Source organism: Talpa europaea, assembly GCF_964194135.1.
Source record: "Talpa europaea genome assembly, chromosome: 13".
NCBI classification, from domain to species: Eukaryota; Metazoa; Chordata; class Mammalia; order Eulipotyphla; family Talpidae; genus Talpa; species Talpa europaea.
Window position 1 is genome coordinate 8,435,767 of NC_140080.1, and position 21,381 is coordinate 8,457,147.

Genomic DNA, 21,381 nt, shown 5'->3' on the forward strand with positions numbered 1-21,381 from the left:
TGGGCAGGTGGGATGTAGGCGTGAATAATACAGGTGCCAAGATTACAAAAAGTGTGGCCATGGTTGCATGTCAGAGGACAGGAACAAATAGCCTGAACGTGGCGCTGCTGCTGGGCAGTGCAGAGACATGGAAGCAGAGAGCAAACACCGGGACAAATCTCTCTGCTCAGCACGCTCGCCGGGCCTGTCCACAGGAACTCCTTCCAGCGGGAAGAAAACAGCTCCCCCAGACATTTCTAATTTTTGAGAAGCTAGTTACCTCTTAGGGCTCTGAGCAAAAGTTGAAAGAGAAACAAGTTTAATACAAAGGCTATTTTATTTTTGCATCTACATGGGACCCTTCAGAGGAAAATGAAGCCTTACAGAATTAACTGAAGCCCACAACTCACATGCTGGGTAAGCGGGTTGTGAAAATAGAACGAGACAAAGGGGTTTAAACTTGGGCAGTGAATCATGGAGAAGGGTTGCAAGGCCCGCGTGCACTGTGCCTCCTAGGGCCTCGAGGTGCCAACAGCCGGCTTCTGAATCCCTTCGCTTCAGGTTATTGATGGAAGCTGCGTTACTGACACGTGATCAACTAAGCCACTGCCCATTAGGGTTTAACTCAGCCACTAGTCCCTCGCTCCTTCCCAGAGGCCAGAGAGTGGGGCTGAAAATTTCAACCCTCTGAGTGTGGTTGCATCCCTCATGCACCAGCCTCATCCTTGGGGGCTTTCCAGAACTCCTCTTGTTAACTAAGCTCCAGTGTTTTAGAGAGGGCGTTGTTAGGAAGAGAGGATTCATCTTCCACCTTTATGGCTCTGCAGCTATTTCAGGAGCTAGGGACAAAAACCAAATAGTATAACAAAAGATGTTCCTATGGTTCTTCTCACTTAGGAGATCATAAAGGTTTTAGGAGTTCTGGCCAGGAACCAGAAGTAATCATGGATTGGATTAACAGCTTTGCTTGTATAGATTTTTTTTGGCTTCAGCTTCCTTCCTCAGGTGATAAGAGGTCTTCCTCTTTCAGGTACAGGGACAACAGCGTTCACATTGGAGTTTTATCTCCTACTTTTGGGACAGGGGACCCAGAATGACCCTCTTGCACTACCATTTTCAAGTGCCTTTAACACAATCAAAATAATCTATATACCATGGTGTATTTTGGGGTGACATGCTCTGAACCCTTACATTTTCTTGCTACTAACTGTGAGTGTATAGTTATATGCTTATAATTCCCTAACTTTTGGGTGCTAATGGGGACTGATTATTCCCATCAGGAAAAGCTGAAAATACAGACATGTTAGTGGGATGTGAATTACAGACAGAAAGAATATCAATGATGGATGAGTCAAGTCATTATTTTTTGCTTAAAAGGAGTCTCAGGAATTTTGGATGATAGTGACAAGTGAAAAAACAGTTTCAAATACAAAATAAAATGATTTTCCTTTTGAACTTTGTACATAAAAAAATCCTTCTCATAGTGTTTATAAAGGCCAACTGAAAGTATTCTCCAGTCATTTACAATTCTCAAGCATGAAGGAACTTTAATTCTTAAAGTATTGTTTCTAGAACTGCAATGCAAATGATAGTGAAAATTGGATTTGGATTTTTATTTTGAAAGACAAATTTCTCCATTATTTGGTTCATGATGATTATGATCCTAATTATGATTATCAAGGCATTTCAATAAGGAGTGGATATTTAGACATTCCCACAGAACCAATATTTTTTGCTTCATTTTAGTTGGAGTTGATTTTATTCAAAATTTCATAAGCCAACTGACAAAGTATATTATAGGATTGTAGCGAATTTATGAGGCAGGAAAGATCAAATCACAGCAATGAAATGAAAATTTAGGTATGCATGTTCAAATCTGCCTAAATCCCAAAGGGTAATATTTTGTGTTCTGCAATTAATAATGGTGTATCTATGCAGGGGGCCAATGAACTTTATAGAGATGCTACAATCAATAAAATGCTGAAGAGAAACATACCTTTAAAGAAGCAGAATTCCTGATCTGCCACATTGTTGAGATTTGTAATAAAATACCCAAGGATGTGAGGTATAGTCCATTTGGCTTCATAATTCTATGAAGGCATAGAGGTTTATTTGTTATTTCTACATTTCCCTTTCACAACTTGCTACCAAAAAAAGGTCAAAATTTAAGTCCCCTGTCTCTCTTTTCTAAAAACTGCCACTTAAGTTAATATATTTTGTATAGTCAAATAGTGTTACAATATCTCAGGACTGTCCTGTTAGGAAAAAAGAGAGGGATAAAATTCACTCTTAATTTTGTACAATGGTTGCTTGGCTTTGGGTGTAACCATTTTGTTCCTGTAACTATGCATGTTTAGAGTTAGTTTTTCACAGTGCTGGTTATTTCTTCATTTCATGTCATTGTCACTTCATTATAACCAAAAGTCTCAGGGATGATTAATTCCAACTTTTAGCAGTGGAATTCTTATACAGGAATGGAAAGTAGGAATCTAGGCAACTCTAGTGGAATGTATGGGATTATGTGATTATTTATTCAAAAAATGTACTGAACCTCTGACTAAGAGCCAGGAATTGTTTTATATGCTGGCAATACAAATGTAGATGGAGCAGACATAAATCACTTTAATTATGGAGCTTGGTGGAATGAGACAGAGAATACAGAAATATGTAAGTAAAATATGAAATATATTAAAGAGTGACAAGTGTTGAGGAGGAAGACAGATGAGGAAGGTTCCTGGTGGTTGGGTTATGGCTGTGTCTCCTAGGAGATGTGTCCACTACCCAGACACAGGCCCCAACCGACCCCTGCCTCGATCATTACGTATAGCATGTAGCAAGCTACAGAGATAAACCTGCTTTGACAGAATCCTTCTCTCATCCTGATCTACTCTTTCCTCCCACACTACTCTAAATTGTGGGTAATTAACTTATTAGTTAGATTATTTTCTACTTACTCGGCTAGCACGTAACCTGCACAAGGGTAAGAATTTTTATCCATTTTGTGCATTCAGAGGTTCCGAGCACCTAGAACATAGCCTGAAAAATAGTAAGATTTAGTAAACATTTGTAGAATGATTTTTAATAGTAATTTGTCCTTAACAGGAAACAATAAGGTATTAACTAATGACATAGGATTTTATTTGCTACTTTTGGTCAGCCGGTGTATTCGTATTGAGCACACACTGATTACTCCTGACAGTCTCAAAATTTGTACAATCAAGAATCTCATGGATAAAATACTTAAGAAGCAAATCCAGATGCCAAATTCATGTGCCTTGGAATATCAAGTGATAAAAGTTATTAACTGTATTCTATTCTTGTTTAGTTTTCAATGGCTCAGTTTGTCAAAGAATGTTAGAAGGGGCCTGGTCAAGAAAACATGTCATTCACTCAATTTTTAGAAAAGCGTGAAAGACTTTCACGTGGAGGTGAAACAATTCCTTTCGACATACTCGGGAAGCTGTTTTCCTTGAGTGAAAGGCAACATAAAGTTTCATTTTTCCTTTGAATAAAATGTTTTATCGCTGTTCATACCCAGGACACACAGTCAACTCCACACATTCTTTTCTGACAAAGCTAGTGGTATGTTTATTTTTCAATCCAGGAGTTTCCTCTGTTATCCAAATAAAAGGATCAGAGGTTGAAAAGAGGTTTACACTTGAAAGAGCCACAGACAGCTCTACAAATGCAACTGGAGAACCACCATTTAGGAGAATGACATTGAGAACAAATGACCAAAATTAACATAGTTTTAATGATCAGTGCATAACAGTCCAGTGCTCAGTGCTTTCCTTCCTGGCCACCTTGAAATACCTAGGAGTTTGCTGTCAGCATTTTGAAAACTCTCTGTTCATTATTTATACATGACTGCTACTTTCGATTTTAGTTTCTTTAGGGTAAGACACAGATGTCTTAAATCACAGCCGACACAGCACCACGCACAGGTGGCAGGTACTCTTCTTAAGACTGTGAATAACATCTGTGAAGCTGATTCCAGGTAGAAAACTGGGGCTAACCTGTTTTCATTGAGAAAGTACTTTATAGGGAACTTCAAATTACACCATATTGCGTAATACCTGCTGGGCTCAAATGTGAGTAAATTCCTAGGAATTTGTGTTGCTAGGAACTTCCCAAGTTTATATGGACATTTTTAAAATCTGTTGCACTGAACCCTCTTCCTGGGCATTGCGTATAGGGAAGGGTTTGATGGTGCAATACGTTAGAAATGAGTAAACAGTATAAAATTTTCCTCCTGTTAGAGATTTACAAGACAAAGCAGGATTTAAAAAAAAATTTCAAAGAAAATCTGCATTACAATGTACCCTTTAACTATAGCTCAAAATTATTTTTTCTTAGAATTTTTTAGTGTAATGATGCTCTACTTTTTGACTTTTAAGATACTATCTATTGGTCACATCATTATATTTTGGGCCCCCAAGAAAGCAAAACACTGACAATATGCCTTTGATTGTTAAGAACGATGTAAATACACAACTGACAAAACACAAACTTCAGGAAATAATACTTTATCCTAGAGAATAAAATGGAAGTATGTATTTGAAAGTGAAATCATAAAATTTAGAAATTTTAATCATTTTGCCCATCTGTATATAAATGCTTCTGCACAAGTTCATAAACTATGACAGGCAGGCCTTCTTTTGAATTCTGATGGAGATGCACTTAATTGCATGTTGCCATGCCACCTCGCATATTTGGTTAGCACAGTTGGGAATTCACACATCGTTCTCTAGCAACCTATGATTTTTTTAAAAGCAAACTATGAGAACTCGAGTCTTCTGCATCAGAAGGAACACCCATCACGGCTTGTCGGTGACCCGTGATCATCCTCATGACAGATCATTCTTCCTTACTCCTCCTCATGGTACTTGAGTGTGTGAGTTCTCACTAGATGTTTAACTACACCAGGAAGGATCTGAATTTTTATTCCTCTGTATCTCCCCATTTTTCCCACTATTTATAAGAACAGGGTCATTATAAAGGTCAGTTATTAACAAGAGAACATTTTCCTCATGCGACAGCCAGTTGGAAGCGTCTCTTATTTGTAAAGTTCCTACAACAGTAGGAACTATGGTTGTCTGGAAACATAACCTTCAGTAGCCTCTCTGTAAAGAATTTTGCTGAGGTGAATAAAAGAGTTTTAACTAGGAGTCCAATCACAAATGCAACACTAAACTTGCTAGTATCATAAAATAAGTCATTTTAATAAAGATACATAAATAAAATGCTTTTGATAGAAGCAATAAAGTTGTCTCTCGACTGTACAAACATTGAATTTCCAACTATTATTTAAAGCATATATTTATCTTAGTACATTCAAAATAATGGTTGAACAATGGTCATCATTTTTTTCTGATTTTCTTTTTATAGTCCATGAATTCATAGAGCATTACAGTCATTTAAAGTATTACAGTGCTTGGTAACCTTGAAGATATGAAATAAATCTCTTCTAATGCTATGTATAAAATAAAAATAAAATAATTAAAAGTCATTTGCAAAACTTTTATGAAGGCAAAATAATTAATCTTTTTTTCTGTAAAAATAAATTATGCACTTTGTACTGAAACATCATTCTGTTAAAGCCTTTAGAAAACAGGTACATTCATGCTTTGGCTGTGTGCTCACTCGTATTTGCCATCCCCTCATGCGTGATAAAATGAGGTACAAGCTGTTCGCATGTGAGAAAAACAGCTTATTTTCACAGGAAAGGAAATGATACGTGAAATAGAATTAATTAAAAGAGTCAAGTGTCCTATGATCGAGACATAGAAATTCATTAAGAAAATACATTTTTCAAGGTCTTTATGGTGTCACAAACTCTGACTACATTTTATCCAAGAAGGGAGTTTTTAATCAAGCTATCCTAAAATTTCCATCAAACCAGGATGTTCATCCATTGCAGGTCATGGTCCCCGGTTATAATTTAAAGCATAGATTTGGTCGACTGACTGAAGAACAAGGTTGCACTCGATACTGACCACCTTCTGTGCAGGAGCAAGAGAGAGAGCAGCTCCTCTCCTCTTGGCGTGGCTGGCTCGAGGCATCTTTGGCAGGTGCAGCTCGGGGTTCCGGGCAGCCAGGTGGCAGAAGCCACTGCTGGCACAACAGGAGAGAGTCCGATGCTCATGGTGGGGATATTATTGAGTCAAATTTGCTGGTTTACCTAGAAAACAGATGAAAGACTAAGAACCGATTAAAGTTTAACCAAACAGGAAAAAACTATTTGCCCTGAACCAGGTATGACACCTCCATGACAACTGGGGAACCAACCTGCTTTCTGCTGTTTCTTCTTTGTCTTACTTTTCTTCTGCTTTTTCTCAGCCTTATTTTTGCGTGGCCTCTTTTTCTGGTTTTCTTCTTTATACCATGGTCCCCAGACTCCTCCGTTGAGCCGAGGGTTACTTCTGGGGTCTTTGGGGGGGTACCTGACAGGCACTGCGGTTTTGTTGAACTGGGAGAGCCTCCGGAGGAGCTGCTTCACGATCCCGGGGTACCTGCTGGACAGGTCCACTCTCTCGTACGGGTCTGCTGTGATGTTGAAGAGCCACACCGTCTTGCCAGTGGACAGGGTAATCCGCTCGTTGTGCCACCGGTTGGGCCCCAGGTTGCTGAAGGACTGAGGGGGAACCCAGTCGCTGTAGCCGGGGTTTCCAGTGAGCAGTTTCCAGTGCTGTACCCTGATGGCTGACTGGATGGCCGTGTTCCAGATCCCATAGCCTGCTGCCCAGGAGCCATTTTTAGCCTTGGTGTAAATGGGGTCAATATTGTGCAAGATATCCATGCGGGGGGAGCGAAGGCCTTCACTGATGGTCTCCCAGATGTCGTAGCCATCCAGCTGGATGTCTTCATCAATCTGCCCTTCGGCCAGTGAAATCAGAGTGGGGTACCAGTCTGTGATGTGCACAAGCTCTTTACACACTGTGCCCTTGTTTTTCAGAAGTGGGCTGTGCACAAAGCCAACAGCCCGGACGCCTCCTTCCCAGTACGTTCCCTTGCTGCCTCTGAGAGGCCAGTTACTCCCTCCTGCCGTGGGCTGGCCACCATTATCTGAGGAGTAGATGATAATGCTGTTGTTATAGAAACCATACCTCTGCAGAGCCAGGGTCACATTGTTGATCGCTTCGTCTAAGCAGGAGAGCATGGCGGCATACCTCCGCCTGTTTATGTTGATAATGGACCGGTAGTGTTCAAAATACTTGCCAGGGGCTTGCAGTGGTGAGTGAACCGCTTGGTAGGCAATATATAAAAATATGGGCTTCCTGGGGTCATGGGACGCTAAGATCTGCTGCACTCTCTGGGTGTACATCTGTGTGGAGTAAATGCCATTGTCATAGTCCCAGGCCGCGCTGTCATTCTCGTACAAGTCATAGCCACACATGCCGGGACTATCACATTTGTAGTGTGTGTAATAATCACCACTGCCCAAGAGGGAGCCAAAAAAGGTGTCAAATCCTCTCTTGGTGGGCATGCATTCTCTTCTATAAAAACCCAGATGCCACTTGCCAACCATATGTGTTGAATATCCGACCTCCTTCAGCTTCTGAGGTAGGGTTGCATTGTCCAGAGGTAAACAGTTGGGTTGGGTAGGTCTAATGATAGAATGCTGAAGGCCGGTGTGGATCTGATACCTTTGCAAAAGAGTGAAAGTTTTATCAGTATGGAATTAAAGCAATATTCTACAGGAAGCAACGATTCTTTACTCAATAATGTTTCTATGAAGACAAACTGCACCCCCAATAAAATATCATTGATTCAGCATTTCCACCAAAGACTTGAAAGTCGTACCTTCATTAACTTTGTATTTAATATATGACATACACTTGACTAAGTCTGTACTTTTCAAACTAAGATTTCACTAGTCACCTCAAGCATTTTTTAAAGTTTTGGTAACAGAATTAATTTGAACAAACAATCATCTAATTCATTATATGACATAGAAAAGAAACAAGAGAATAGAAAGGATATAAATCTCAGAGTACTGCTATTGTTATTCATGGTCTAGGGAACTCACTTTAGCTCCTAAATCATTTTCTACCATTATTATTTTGAGTTAATTCTGAAGTACTAAAATATATATACAAAAATCTCCTTTTTCATTGTCAAACTATATTTTACTTTTAGTTCCCAACTAGTACTTCTCTGTTAAGAGAAAAAAAAAAGTGTTTGATTCACAATACATTACAGTTGAGAAAAACTTTTACAGTACATGTTTTAGCTGGTCAAAGGAGAAATTAAACTTTCCATCAAAATAGCAGGAAATGAGGTCTTTCATATGTTTTTCAGTGTTCCTTTTAAAGGAAAATTACATTCATTTTTGATATCACTAAAAAGACTTGGGGACCCTTTCTATATATTAAAATTAAGTGAATGTTAATTCCTCACAATATTCATCTTATAAGATTGTTTTGCCGGGGCTTTTTGCTCAGAAGTATATGAACTTTCAATTGGGTCAAGATGTGCCTATTACTTTATGACATTTTAAGAGTATCTACTGTTATTATATAAATAATTAAAAGAATCTATATAGTTATTTACAAGATTCTATACTTTATATATGCTCAAAAAACTTTTTAAATAGAAAACACAAAAATTCTTAAGAAATAAAGGTTGTAGAGAGTGTCAGTGTAAATGTGAAAATATTCTTGGAAGTAAATTACAAGTGTAATATCCAAAAACAAATTTGTTTTTTTTCCAAATTAATTTACACTGAAAAGCCAACATGTCATCTATACCTCAGGTAAACAGTTCAAATTTTTTTTAAATGTTCAAATGAGAGTACACACTGGAGTGTCAGCTGCAGGAATGTCCTGCTGGTCTGTCAGAGCTTAGTGCTACATGTTCCCTTGCGGTGACATAGTGTTCACACTGTCCTGTCCACTCTGAGGACCTCTCAGCTGTTCAGGCTGCACAACAATCCCAGGCATGGTCAAGTATGATGCAATCAACCTCAGAGAAGCATCATTTAGCACCCAATGCAGAAGATGGTGTTACAGTCCTTGATAACTTTTGGTCCAGTCTGAACTTAAACCATTCACTGAGAAGCCATTAACTCTGTAGAAGTAGTTGGCAAATCAGCAATATTGTCATTGCCAATGCTGAGGAAATTTCAGAAAGGAGATCCCTATATGGATAAGAATTTGGGGAGGGGTTCATAGGTGCGAACTATTAACTAAACAATTGTTCTGTGCAGAAAATGTAAATGGCCAGGGTGTCTATTCAAGTCATTCAACAGCAGACATAATTCAAGTCTTTCTAATTAAATTGGACATTTTCTCTCCTCATACTAAAGACAAAGGGATCAAGAAGTGTAAACTACAGGAAATGTTCACACACATTAGAGTAGCAAAGAAGAGGTCTGCAGCTTTCAGGAAATCTAGTGTTAGTAGATAAATAAGAAATTTCTAATAATCAATTCAGCTTTCTGTTTGCACCAAATAGAACGGTTTCATATTGGAACTCGCCACCAACAAACAAAAAGTCTGGCAGCAGATTACAACAGAAGGGAGCTTTTCAGGGAAGTTCTTGTGTAAGTGAGTTTGAACCTCTGGTGCCAAATGGGAGAGTGTTTGGGGTAGAATTTGGCATGTGAGTTAAGAGTCCAAGTTTGGGGGTTGGATAGACAGGGGTTTGAATCTGCTCCACCGCTTATGAGCTGTGTGCCTTTTGGCAATACTTAACCCCTCTGATCCCCAGTTTCATCATCTATAAAACAGGCCAGGAAACACACATATCAACACATATCCTGAGGACTCTGAGGTTAAGAGGAGGGAGGGATGGGGACAGGGATCCAGGGGATGGTGGGCGGAGAAGGGAAGTCAATTGTTTGCATATCAGTTATTTAAGACTGAAAATGGATCTGGGATGTTGGCTATATCAGATTATAAATTGAATAAAAAGTCAAAGAGAAAAATGGAAGCTAAAATGCTAGTAAGATGTTACATTATGGAAAAGGCACTGTGCAAAGGCTATTTCTGAGAAGTAATATCCTACTCTATGCTAACTGGAACATATGTGAAATGCAGTATTCAATATTTAAGCACATACTCCCAATAAATATGTATTTATTTATGACTCACACACATGTGCAACTGTACTAATTTACGAATGTGAAAAAACATAATAGAACAAAATAGCGATTTAAAATGATGAGATTAAAGACAATATAAATAGAATTTCTGGTATTTCTTCCTGTATCCTAATGAATTATCCTGTGTTGCCCTGGGTTCTTGTGCTCCAATTTGACCACTGGCATAAAAAGTAGGCTGTAGAGACATGACAAATGGAACACAGAGGTTGCCTGGAAGATGATTAATGCAGTGTAGCTCAAAGACGATGGTGGCTTGGACTACCATCTAGTGGCAGGACAAATGGCAATAAGTGGATAATCCAGGATCAATGCCTCTTTTGGGTTTATGACTGGAGGGCTCAATGGATGATGGGAGGGTGGTGGGAGAGGAAATGAAAAAAATCAAGAATGACTTTCAGATCTGTGGTTTGTACACACTGGTGAGTGGTGGGCATTCAGCTGATCTCTGTTTCATTCCAAAGTATACAATGGGACTAATGGAAAAGAGTACACAGAGGCAGATTTCAATTTAATGCAAAAAGGGAGGTTCTGAAAAAGAAAAGAGAAGAAAAAACCTCCCACAAAATAGATTGAATGATCATCTGTAAAAGATATGCCTCTTAGGTTCCTTCTTACTCTAGGAATCCACGGGTCAGGGACCCTGGGTGAATATTTTCATAAAGAAATGCAACCTCAGGGGCCTCTCTGGTGGCACAAGGGGTTAAGATGCAACCTATGAAACTATTCACAGCCTCTGCAACACGAGTTAGACCCCTGGCCAGGGAGGTGACCCACATGGCGCAGCAGACCTCTCCTGTTTTGCCTGCTGCTCCCCTCAGCAGTGTATTTCACTCAATCTGACTTTTTTTTTTTTAAAGATTTATTTATTTTTATACAAGATCTGGGGTACAGGCCAGAGGCACAGGAGGGTGAGAGAATTCACCAGAGACAGAGCAGGGAACAGAACAGGCAGACAACCGAAATATACTGCTGAGGGGAGCAGTAGGCACGACAGGAGAGGTCTGCCATACCTCAATCTGCCTGTTCTGTTCCCTATTCTGTCTCTGCTGAATCCTGTCACTGCCTCCCCAACACCTCTGGCCTGTACCCCAGTTCTTATATGCATAAATAAATGAATCTTAAAAAAAAAAGAAATGCAACCTCAGAGCAGTTTTACAAAATCAGGTTTATATTATTACATTTAGGTATTTGATAAAGAAGTTTTCACCACATGTCACTAGATGTTTAACAACATTCTTTACATAATATAAAGGTAACTTTAAAAATAGCTTTTCCACATAATATTTTGTGAATGTTGTCATCTCATTGGCTCAAAAATAAGCTAAATTTGAAATTCAGTGGCTTTTTTAGTCACTTTTTGGCTACCATTAAAGAAAATCCTACAGGAACAATAGCAAAGCTAGAGTGGATGCCAAATTTATTAAAATCAATAGTTATTATTCTCACTTTCCCATCAAGAAAAAGAAAAAAATGTGAGTTGTGCCGTTAGTGTAGCAGTTTCTATATTCTCCTTTGTCTAATACATGAATATTGTTTTAATACAATTACATATTTAATGCATCCTTATAAATATGAGATAGTTATAGGGATAAAATAAGAATCTAATAGATTCATGCAGACTCTGAACTTCAGAATGGTTAGAGAACGCAAAATCACCCAGTGGTGCAGTAGAAATTGATATTTTATTTTATTTATTTATTTAATTATTTATTTATAAATATTTATTTATTTGTTTATACAAGCACTGGGTACAGTCAGAAGCACGGGAGGGTGAGAGAATTCACCAGAGCCAGAGGGGAGAGCAGAGTAGACAGACTGACGAAGTACACTGCTAAGGGGAGCAGCGGGCGGCAGGAGAGGTCTGCGCGCCATGTGGGACCCTCGCCGGCGGCCGGGGATCGAACCGGCACTGCAGAGACTGTGGGCAGCTTCGCAACCCAGCGCTCAACTGCTGCGCCACCAGGGAAGCTCTAGAAATTGATATTTCAAAGGGAAGGATGCAGGTGCAAGAGATTATAGCTTACAAGTCATACATCATGCAGGTAAATTTCAGGTTAGAAAAATAGTATTAATTTTCGATATTCTGAAAGGTGTGTCTTTATCACTTCCTTCCAAAAACTCTTGTTTCAAAGACTGTAATTCTAATTATAGACCTCAATTTCATCTTTCAGTTAACTAAATCTTCTGACAGGGGTAGATGTAGGGGAGGGGTGTCACAACAAATCTATATCTAGATTTCTACCTCATGAATAGGCGCTCATTCATGAAATGGAAAACCAGGTATAGTTTTAAAAATAAATTACTTAGTTGACACTTCTTCACCTACAATGGGCCAGATACCACTAGGTTTGGGTGTTTCTAGCCTAGTAGGATAGACAGACAGAGAATTAAATGCCACACCAGAGATACGGTCTCCAATAGCACTCAGAAGGGCCCTGTTTGATATGTACATTCACAAGGACAGCTGGGTGAACATGGAAAAACAGATTATTTCATTTTTGTATTTATTGAAAATATTTTTGTTGGTTTACAACACTGTATGTGATTCAAAAATATAGACTCACAGCCCTTACATGTATGCTACCACTCTACACCCACCACCCAGGTACCCACAGTCCCCTATCATACTCCATTTGCTTGCTCCACACTTTGCTCTCTCTCTTTCACTTCTACAAGCATCAATTCTACAGCTATATTTCTAGATTATGTTATTGGTTTGGTTCTGTCTGACGTTTAGTTTTGTTTCTTAGTATTCCACATGTAAGTGAAACCACTTATATGCTTTTCTCTCCTTCTGGCTTATTTTGCTTAGCATAATCCCCTTCCAGTTCTATCCACGTTGCCACAAATGGCTGTGTATTATTTCATCGTGTATATAAGTTACATCATCTTAAACCACTCATCAAGGCAGCAGGCACAAAAGGACAGATTCACAAGGGAACCTCAGTCTGAGTTGATTTGTGAAGGAGTTGTCATCCAAGTGAAGAGCTGAAGAGAAGGCAAAGACAGTGTTTCACTAAGAGGAGCAGACTGTTCAAAATCAAAAAGAGAGCTAGGGTTTGACCCTCCATGGATTAATAACTCAGAATATTAGTGAGATTCACACATGTCTTGACAGCAGTTGAGACTACAGAGATAAGTAGGTACCAAATTAGAGTTGTGTCACAGCATATAGGATACCCAGATTTTTGTACTTGATGTAATACTCAAAGGAAGCCACAGAAATACATTTGAAAAGAGAATAACACAATAGAAGGTTTGCATTAGAAAAACCACTCTGATTTTAGTATGAAGGGTGGATTGTAGCAAAATAAGACATATGCAGAGAAATTTGCCCTAATCTAAAAGATAACTGAGATGGGTGGTAGTGAGAATGGGTGGTGATTAGCATTTAGAATGAGGGACATTCGATAGGGTTGCAGACAGTAAGTGAAGTCAGAGAGAGAAAGACAGAAGCTGCATGTTCTAGCTTACATGTGGAATCTAAAACAAATAAAGATGGGTGGTTACTAGGCAATAGAGGGGATTTTTGTAAGGGGAAAAATGGGTGAAAGGGATCAAAAGGCACAAACTTCCAGTTATAAGACAAATAAAGCATGGGGGCATGATGTATATATAGCATGGCAACTATGGATGTTAATATTGTATTGGGTGTATATGAAAGTTGCTCAGAAAGTAGGAAAAAAAAATAGTCCAAAGTGTCTGCTCTGAATAGCTGGGTGAAAGGAAGATTTGTGCAATAAATTAACAAATCCAGGAAGAGGAATAGGAATTAAGGGGAGGGTGATGAATCCTGCCTGCGTTTAGTCGGGGCGCACCTGTAAGATATCTATCAGAGCGTGTGTAGGAGGAAATAACTTAAAGAGTTGAGATCCATTAGCAAATAGGTGGTAGATGAGTTCATGGCAGTACATGAAACTATTTAAAGACAGACTGGACACTGAAGGGGGCTGGGGTGGTGGTGGAGGGGAAGCAGGGCAAAGACCTACCAGGAAATATCACCATGTAGGAGAAAAGACAGGTTCCTGTGAAAGAATAGTGCATGAGAGATTTAGAGAGTCCATCGTATCATACACTGTAGAGAAGACAAGGAAGGTGAGAATTGTAAAGCATCAACTGAACTTGGCAATAAGCATCTATGACCTGAGGAATCATAGTTTAGTAGAATGGTGTGCGGAGGAATCTAGATTTTAGTGTGCTCAGTCATGGATGGGGAGTGAAAAAGCATAAATGGTGACAAGAGACTATTTCAAGATATAAAGATGAAAAAAAAGAGAATTGTGCACTTGTGAGGGCTGATGTGGAGAAGTGTTTGTGAAGTATTGTTGGGTGAAAGGACAGCTGGGTATATTTTTTAAAAGTTGTTTTTTTTTTTAAATAATAAATTTTATTTTTATATTCCCCATACAATTGCAACCCCCCCATTCTGACCCCAAACCCTCCCCTTCCGCCCCCCCCATCCCCCCAAAAGCGTCTCTGGCTCATAGTTTTTTGTTGATTTTGATTTTCACTTTCTTATAGTTATTCATTTTCCTGGTCCCTTATTTAAGTTTTCTAGATTCCTGCTATGAGTGAGACCATCCGGTATTTTTCTTTTTCTTTCTGGCTTATTTCGCTGAGCATGATCCCTTCCAGCGCCATCCATGTTGCTGCAAAAAATGTGAGACTCTCACGAGGATAGTCATTCACTGCTCTGTCTGTATCATCTTGATCAATACCTGGTTCTTAATAAGACAGCAGTACATATTTGTTGAATGAAGGAATGAATATATGAATGAATGACAGTGTACATATATTCATAGAGAGAGAATGAGTAAGACAAAATTTAAAGAAAAGCTGTTAGGCATGATTATTTCCAGGACAAATGATTGTGGGAAAAGTGGGAGCTTTTACTTTTTGTTATATAAATTTATGTATATAGGGGCCTCCCCTGGTGGTGCAGCAGTTGAGCTCTGGGCTGGGAAGCTGCCTGCAGCCTCTGCAGCGCCGGTTCAATCCCCGGCCACTGGCGAGGGTCCCACATGGCACACAGACCTCTCCTGCTGGGCCCACTTCTCCCTTCAGCAGTGTATTTCGTCAATCTACCTGTTCTGTTCCCCGCTCTGGCTCTGGTGAATTCTGTCACCCTCCCATGCTTCTGACTGTACCCAGTGCTTGTATAAATAAATAAATTAAATTAAAAAAAATAAATTTATGTATAAATGCAATTTACATGAACAGATCTCAAAAAAGCTGGCTTATTCTTATTATGTAAAATACTGATTTTACCAAGGCAATTAATTTTTTAAAATGAAAACAACAATAACAACAACAAAAATCACAAAAGACCCTAAATGCCAAATAAAGCACACGTATATATCCAACCAAGGAATATTCTTCCTAACAGGGCTACCTTCTCAAGAGACCACCTTTAGACCAGAAGAAAGGGAATAGGATGAGCTCCATGAGTTCTGTAATTATCCCCTCAAATCTAGAGAAAATGTTCCGTTAGTATTAAACAAAAGGATTTGTTGCCAAGTAACTTTTAAAATTTCTTTCTTTGAAGACCTACCGCTTGTCCCTGTAATTTTCCTGCTCATCCACAATATGTTAATATTTTTACATCACTGATCAGATGTTCTTGGTCTCATTAGAAACCTGGCTAAAAAATCACATTAAATCTCTTTCTGGAAATTTCGTTTGTAGTCACTGTTTTCCCTCATGGTTTCTTTCTTATTTGCAATGATTCCTATGAAGATTTACACTTTCTATACACCACTAAAAAAAAAAAAAGACATAAAATAGAAATTAAAAACTGCCAAGCATCTCTAAATGCATGTTCATTCATCATTAATAGATTTCCCAGCTGTAGAATTATTTATTTACACAGTAAAATTTAAGAGGAAACTCTAGAGATGTGTTAAAATGATTTAATTTACAGGGACTGTTTCAAAGACAAATAGTTCATAAAGAAGAGCATCCCCCTACTGTGAAAATAAAATTTCAATTTTCCTCGCTATCCTAACCACTACCACAGAGTATTATTCAATCAACTTTTTAAATGTGAAAATGTAATCTCTATTCTAAACGGAGAGGTATTGAGAGGTCTAGGCCAGACTGGAGCTAAATTTCAAGCTACATTTCACGTTACCAGTTTTGTTCCAGAAACAGAAAACATTAAGGAAACTATCTTTAATATCTTATTGTTATTAGTAAAAAAATCTCAAAGTAAGATATAGATTCTGAAAGACAAATTTAAAAATCCTTTTACTTATTTTGAAAATATAATCTCTCACTTTCCTCTGCCATCCATCCATCATCTTTCAATTATTCCCCTAGAGATAGGAGGTAGAATTAAGAAGGCAGACATTTTCCTTGGAATTCTACTTTCATGAAAGAAAAAATTATGAAGCGCTCAAGATTTAGGTTTACCAGGGGGCTTCTCATGGAATTAGCCCAACAAAAAAGTATTAACATTCTTACATTCTTAAGCAGAACTACAGAATTATTTCCTCTTAACCTCCCCTGAAGTGCCGGTTCGATCCCTGCAGGTGTCAGAGCAACCCACATGGCACGCAGACCTCTCCTGCCTTGCCCGCTGCTCCCCTCAGCAGTGTACTTCGTCAGTCTGCCTGTCTGCTCCTCGCTCTGTCTCTGGTGGATTCGCTCACCCTCCCGTGCTTCTGACTGTACCCAGTGATTGTATAAATAAATAAATAAAATCTTTTTAAGAAAAAAAAACAAACAATCTTTCAGATACCTGGTATCTTTTCATCTGAAATGAGGCATACATAGGTGAAAAAGTTTTTTTTTGTCAAGCTCATGTGGAACATAATCAATATCTTAGCTGTGGGCCATGTGAAACAAACTGAAACTCAGGATGGTTACTAGAGAAAAGGATGGCATTCTCCAGGGAAAATCCCCAGACTCAATTTAACAAAAACTGCATTTATTATATTACAATCTGACCATATTCTAGGCACCGTGCTGTGGGGGAGCATAAAGGATTTTGAAAGCTTATGATAAATAAGTTTCCAATGTTTTGGCCAGGTTGTGATATCCTTTGTATCAAAAGAAGAAAATAATTATGTTTTAGACAAAGTTTAAAAGAGAATAGCTTATTCCTCAAGACAACTGGGTTTACTGCACTTCCAGTAAATTTGCATTATTTTAAGGCATGTTTATAATTCCATGTTATAAAGCAGTTTCAACTAAGGATAATGAGTGTTATTGAGCAAAACCTGCCTTAATTGGTACAGCCAATTTCTCAAGGCCAGTTTCATCCATTTTCATGCAGTCATCATTAGAAATAGAACACAGGCACCAACTGACATATACGAAATAATTTTTTTTCCCTAAATGATAAATTCAAAGATTTCTACCTGTGACCTTGCCCTTCTCTTGGTGGCTTTTCTAAATTCTAATAATGACTATTAATTCTGAATCCAGATATTCAACTATTTTAATAGTTTAGAATTATGAAAATGGAGTATTAACAAGCGGTGCTGACACAGAAGGATGTGGAACTGTTCTTTTATAATCAGAAGTGCTGAATTTTATAAATAACATTAAATGAGAGAAATAAAATAGCAAATAAAACTGAATTCTCTGCCCTAATGATTATTATAGATCACCTTTGTATAGCACATGTACAGTAGCATGGTGATATTTTACATAATTTTTTTCATACAACTTTCTCCTTTCTGTAGAAAATGCCCAGAACATTCTTTATGTCATTCTCAAATTTTAAGCACAAATGAACTATTTCATCATAGATAATAATAATTATTTTTGAAAATAATTTTTTTAAAAAATGGAAGTGAAAAAGGAAAATAAATATGTCACAAAGATCTCCAGTAGATAAAACCTATTGCCCTGACAAAACAACATAGGGAAGGAAATTCACACTGGCAGTATCAGTAACTAGCAGTAACTCACACTATCTAACTTCAGGACAGTTAACCTTCATCCTTCTTGTTTCAGGGAGGTAGTTTCCTCTTTCCTGACTTCACTGGATATGCAAAGCAGTTGGGTAGCACTCTGATAATAGAGATCATATTTTTTTCCCCATGGAAGTTATCCAAAAATTACCAGTGAAGGGAAAAGTAATCATTATAAGGGCAGAAGAGTTACTGAGGAGAGGGTTTGCTGCTGGTAGGCTGTCAAGGGCACGACTGGATGGTTCCGAGGATTTGCTTCACTGCTCCCTGACAAGTGTTCTCTGTCTTTTCTGCAAAAGGTTTGCCCTGTGGATGTCAGGGGCGGGCTTGGGGAGTGGAAGGGAGTGGGTGTGGGGGCGGGTGTTGGGGAGGGGCAAACTTGCCTCAACATCCCCAAGGAGGCGACCACCCATTTCTGGTGGAAAATGTGTACTTTCTGTGTTAAAAATAAGGTTGGTGGAGGGGTTAGTAGATGTCTTCCTTTATCCATGAACATCTGCCCAATCTTTACATCACAGGAAGTTTTCCAGTACCTACTGTGGAAACAAGCCAGCCTTTGCTGTGCTCAGAAAAGTCCACAATACAATCTTGGGCCTCCCCTGGTGATGCAGGCAGTAGAGTGCAGCACTGTGAAGCTGTTCTCAGCTTCTGCAGTTTGGGTTTGATCCCGGCCGGCAGGCAAGATACCCACATGGCACAGCAGACCTCTCCTGCCGTGCCCGCTACTCCCCTCAGCAGTGTATTTCGTCAGTCTGCCTGTTCTGTTCCCCGCTCTGTCTCTGGTGAATCCTCTCACCCTCCTGTGCATCTGGCCTGTGCCCTGGTTCTTGAATCAATAAATCTTTATTGATTCAAGAAAAGTCCACAATCTTAGGAAACAAAATTCCTCAATGTGATTCCTGATTCTAGTGGCCTGAGTCTCTTCATATGTACAAGAGATATTAGTAATAGTAATACTGCAATTCCATAGGATTTTTTTCCTTGTTTTTGGTTAGGATGAAATAAAATCTATAAAACATTTTAAATTGTACAATTTTATGAAAATGTCAGTTATAACTATTTATGTCCATTTTCTCTCCCCTTATCCCTTTCTTATCCAAGGTTCTGTCAACTTGCTTCATTCTCCTCCCTCTCGCTCTGCTGTGTGCAAATGAAACCAAAACCAAACCAAAGCAAAATGAGATACCACCCTTGGGCTAGGAACTATTATCTTGCCTGTTCTCTTTCTTATTGCTGGTCAAATTGGAATTTGCAAATGTCAAACTGAAGCTTAGCCCATGGAGTTACTTATTTCTCATTATACTCAGCCTGTGAAACCAGAGTGTAGAAAGAAAAAATGATAAACTTTAAACTAGGAGTCAGCTTTGGTGAAAATGAAGAGAAACTAAGGGAAACCATGGTATTTGATAACAAGCCTTGAGAAAAGAGAATCTTGTGGACACACGTCCTCGGTAGAAATAACTGATTATGACTCATTCCAGGAACAGAAGGAAGGACACAGAAACCGGGTGGCTGGGGGTCAGTGGTGTGTGTACAGGATTTAGGTAAGGTTCTTTCCGTTTATACACACCCTTTTCCTTATTATCTTGAAAGACAAAGCATCTATTTAATGTTTATTGAGAAGGGACAAGATGACCTCAGAGTTATTCACCTGAAATGACACAATCTGCCAGGACTGTAATTTTTAACCAAGAAGGTGGGTGTATGGTCAGGAAGACCACAGTGCAGGTTTTCTAATATCCAGCAGACCAGGTAAAGGAGGAGTCAGAGTCCTCAGTGGTTTTTTTTGCAGGTCTTTCATTGGGATTTACCCGGTACACAGCAGGCAGGGGTGCTGGGGGGCCAAGAGGCTGGCAGGCCTCCCAGCCCCCAGCAAATCCTCACTGTATTTGGGCTCTCCAGTGATCTCTGCATCTGCTTCTTGGCTTCTCTCTCGGCTTCTCTTTCGGCTTCTGCTGGCATCCCTGTGACGCCGCCCTTAAAAAGCAGTCTCAGCCCAGGTGAATCCCATCTACCTATGCCCACACCCTACTCCAGGTGCCGCCATCAGGCCTGCATTCAGGACCTCAAGGATCCACCATCCATCCTGATGGCGGGAGGGCAGAAAAGCCTGACATTTTTCCTTACCCTACAGTGGGTTAATCACAAAGCTTATTAAACAGGTTTGTCCATCCAGGCTACCGAAGAAGTCACCAGTTTAGTGATTAGTGATGATTAACCTAGGAATAATCTCACTAATCTTGTGTTGTTTAAACTCACATACCATAGCGCTTCTTCTTAGAGAAAGCTACACTCACTAAGTTAGGTGAGTCTGACTTTCCAGTCAGCAAACTACTAACAAAGACTGCACTCAGCAGTTTCTAACCAAACCCAACATAAAATTTCATCTTTCACGAAGGTCACAAGCAGACAGCCTGGTGACTACAACTAGGAAAGGCAAACCTAGGAGATGCTTCATAAGGTGATGACTCTATACAAATAGGCAAATGGCAATGAATTCCCAAAGAGCTTAAAGAGTTAGCCAGGGCAGACACCACACTGGAACAGTGTAGGGTAAGGAAAAATGTCAGGCTTTTCTGCCCTCCCGCCATCAGGATAGATGATGGATTCTTGTTCTGAATGCAGGCCTGATGGCGGGCACCTGGAATAGGGTGTGGGCATAGGTAGATGGGATTCACCTGGGCTGAGACCGTGCTTTTAAGGGCGGCATCACGGGATGCCAACAGCAGCAGCAGCTGAAAGAGAAGCCGAGAAGCAGCAGAACCAACGCCAGAGAGCCCAGATAGAGTGAAGACTTGCTGGGGGCACCCCAGCCAGCACCCCTGCCTGCCATATGCCTGGTGAACCCCAATAAAAGACCTGCAAAAAACCACTGAGGACTCTGACTCCTCCTTTACCCAGTCTGCATGGGATCAGAAAACCTACACAGTGGTCCCTTCCTCCCCTTTACAAACAGCAAGTACAAAGAAGTTTTCTTTAGTCTTGCACTGGCCCCATTCAAGTGTGACAGAGAGCAAAACAGTAACAAAAGAAATGTCCAGCCAGGGAAGAACCTTAAATAAGGCAGAAGACCTCTCTCTACTTCTCTTTCTTCAGGGCAGCCCTTTGCTTAAGTAACCTCATGTCCTATTCAATGAGGCTACATCAGAAAAGTAGTGAGCTGATGTGAAATTAAAGACTCACATCAAATCAAATATTGTTATTCGATTTTAAATAATTTAAGTATTAAGAGTTTGCAATTAATAAAGAAATGTACCTTAACACTTCATTTTTCTTACTAGAAATATAAACAGGATTATTAATAAACATGCTAATTATTCCTTCATGATTAGCTATTGTTCTATGTTTAATTATGGCATGTGAAACATATTATCATCC

The 21,381-nt window shown here is 39.3% G+C and overlaps 1 protein-coding gene across 1 annotated transcript in view; it reads right to left on the bottom strand.

Annotated features, from left to right (window-relative positions):
* Positions 1-5,900: 5,900 nt before the first annotated feature.
* The window catches only part of ARSJ (arylsulfatase family member J), a gene marked incomplete at both ends in the record, with an annotated part of 57,646 nt that continues 42,165 nt past the window's right edge, over positions 5,901-21,381 (bottom strand). The window contains 2 exons of the mRNA XM_084251955.1: positions 5,901-6,090; positions 6,225-7,625. Of these exons, the coding sequence (XP_084108081.1) occupies positions 5,901-6,090; positions 6,225-7,625 (1,591 nt within the window). The remainder of the gene's footprint in view (positions 6,091-6,224; positions 7,626-21,381) is intronic.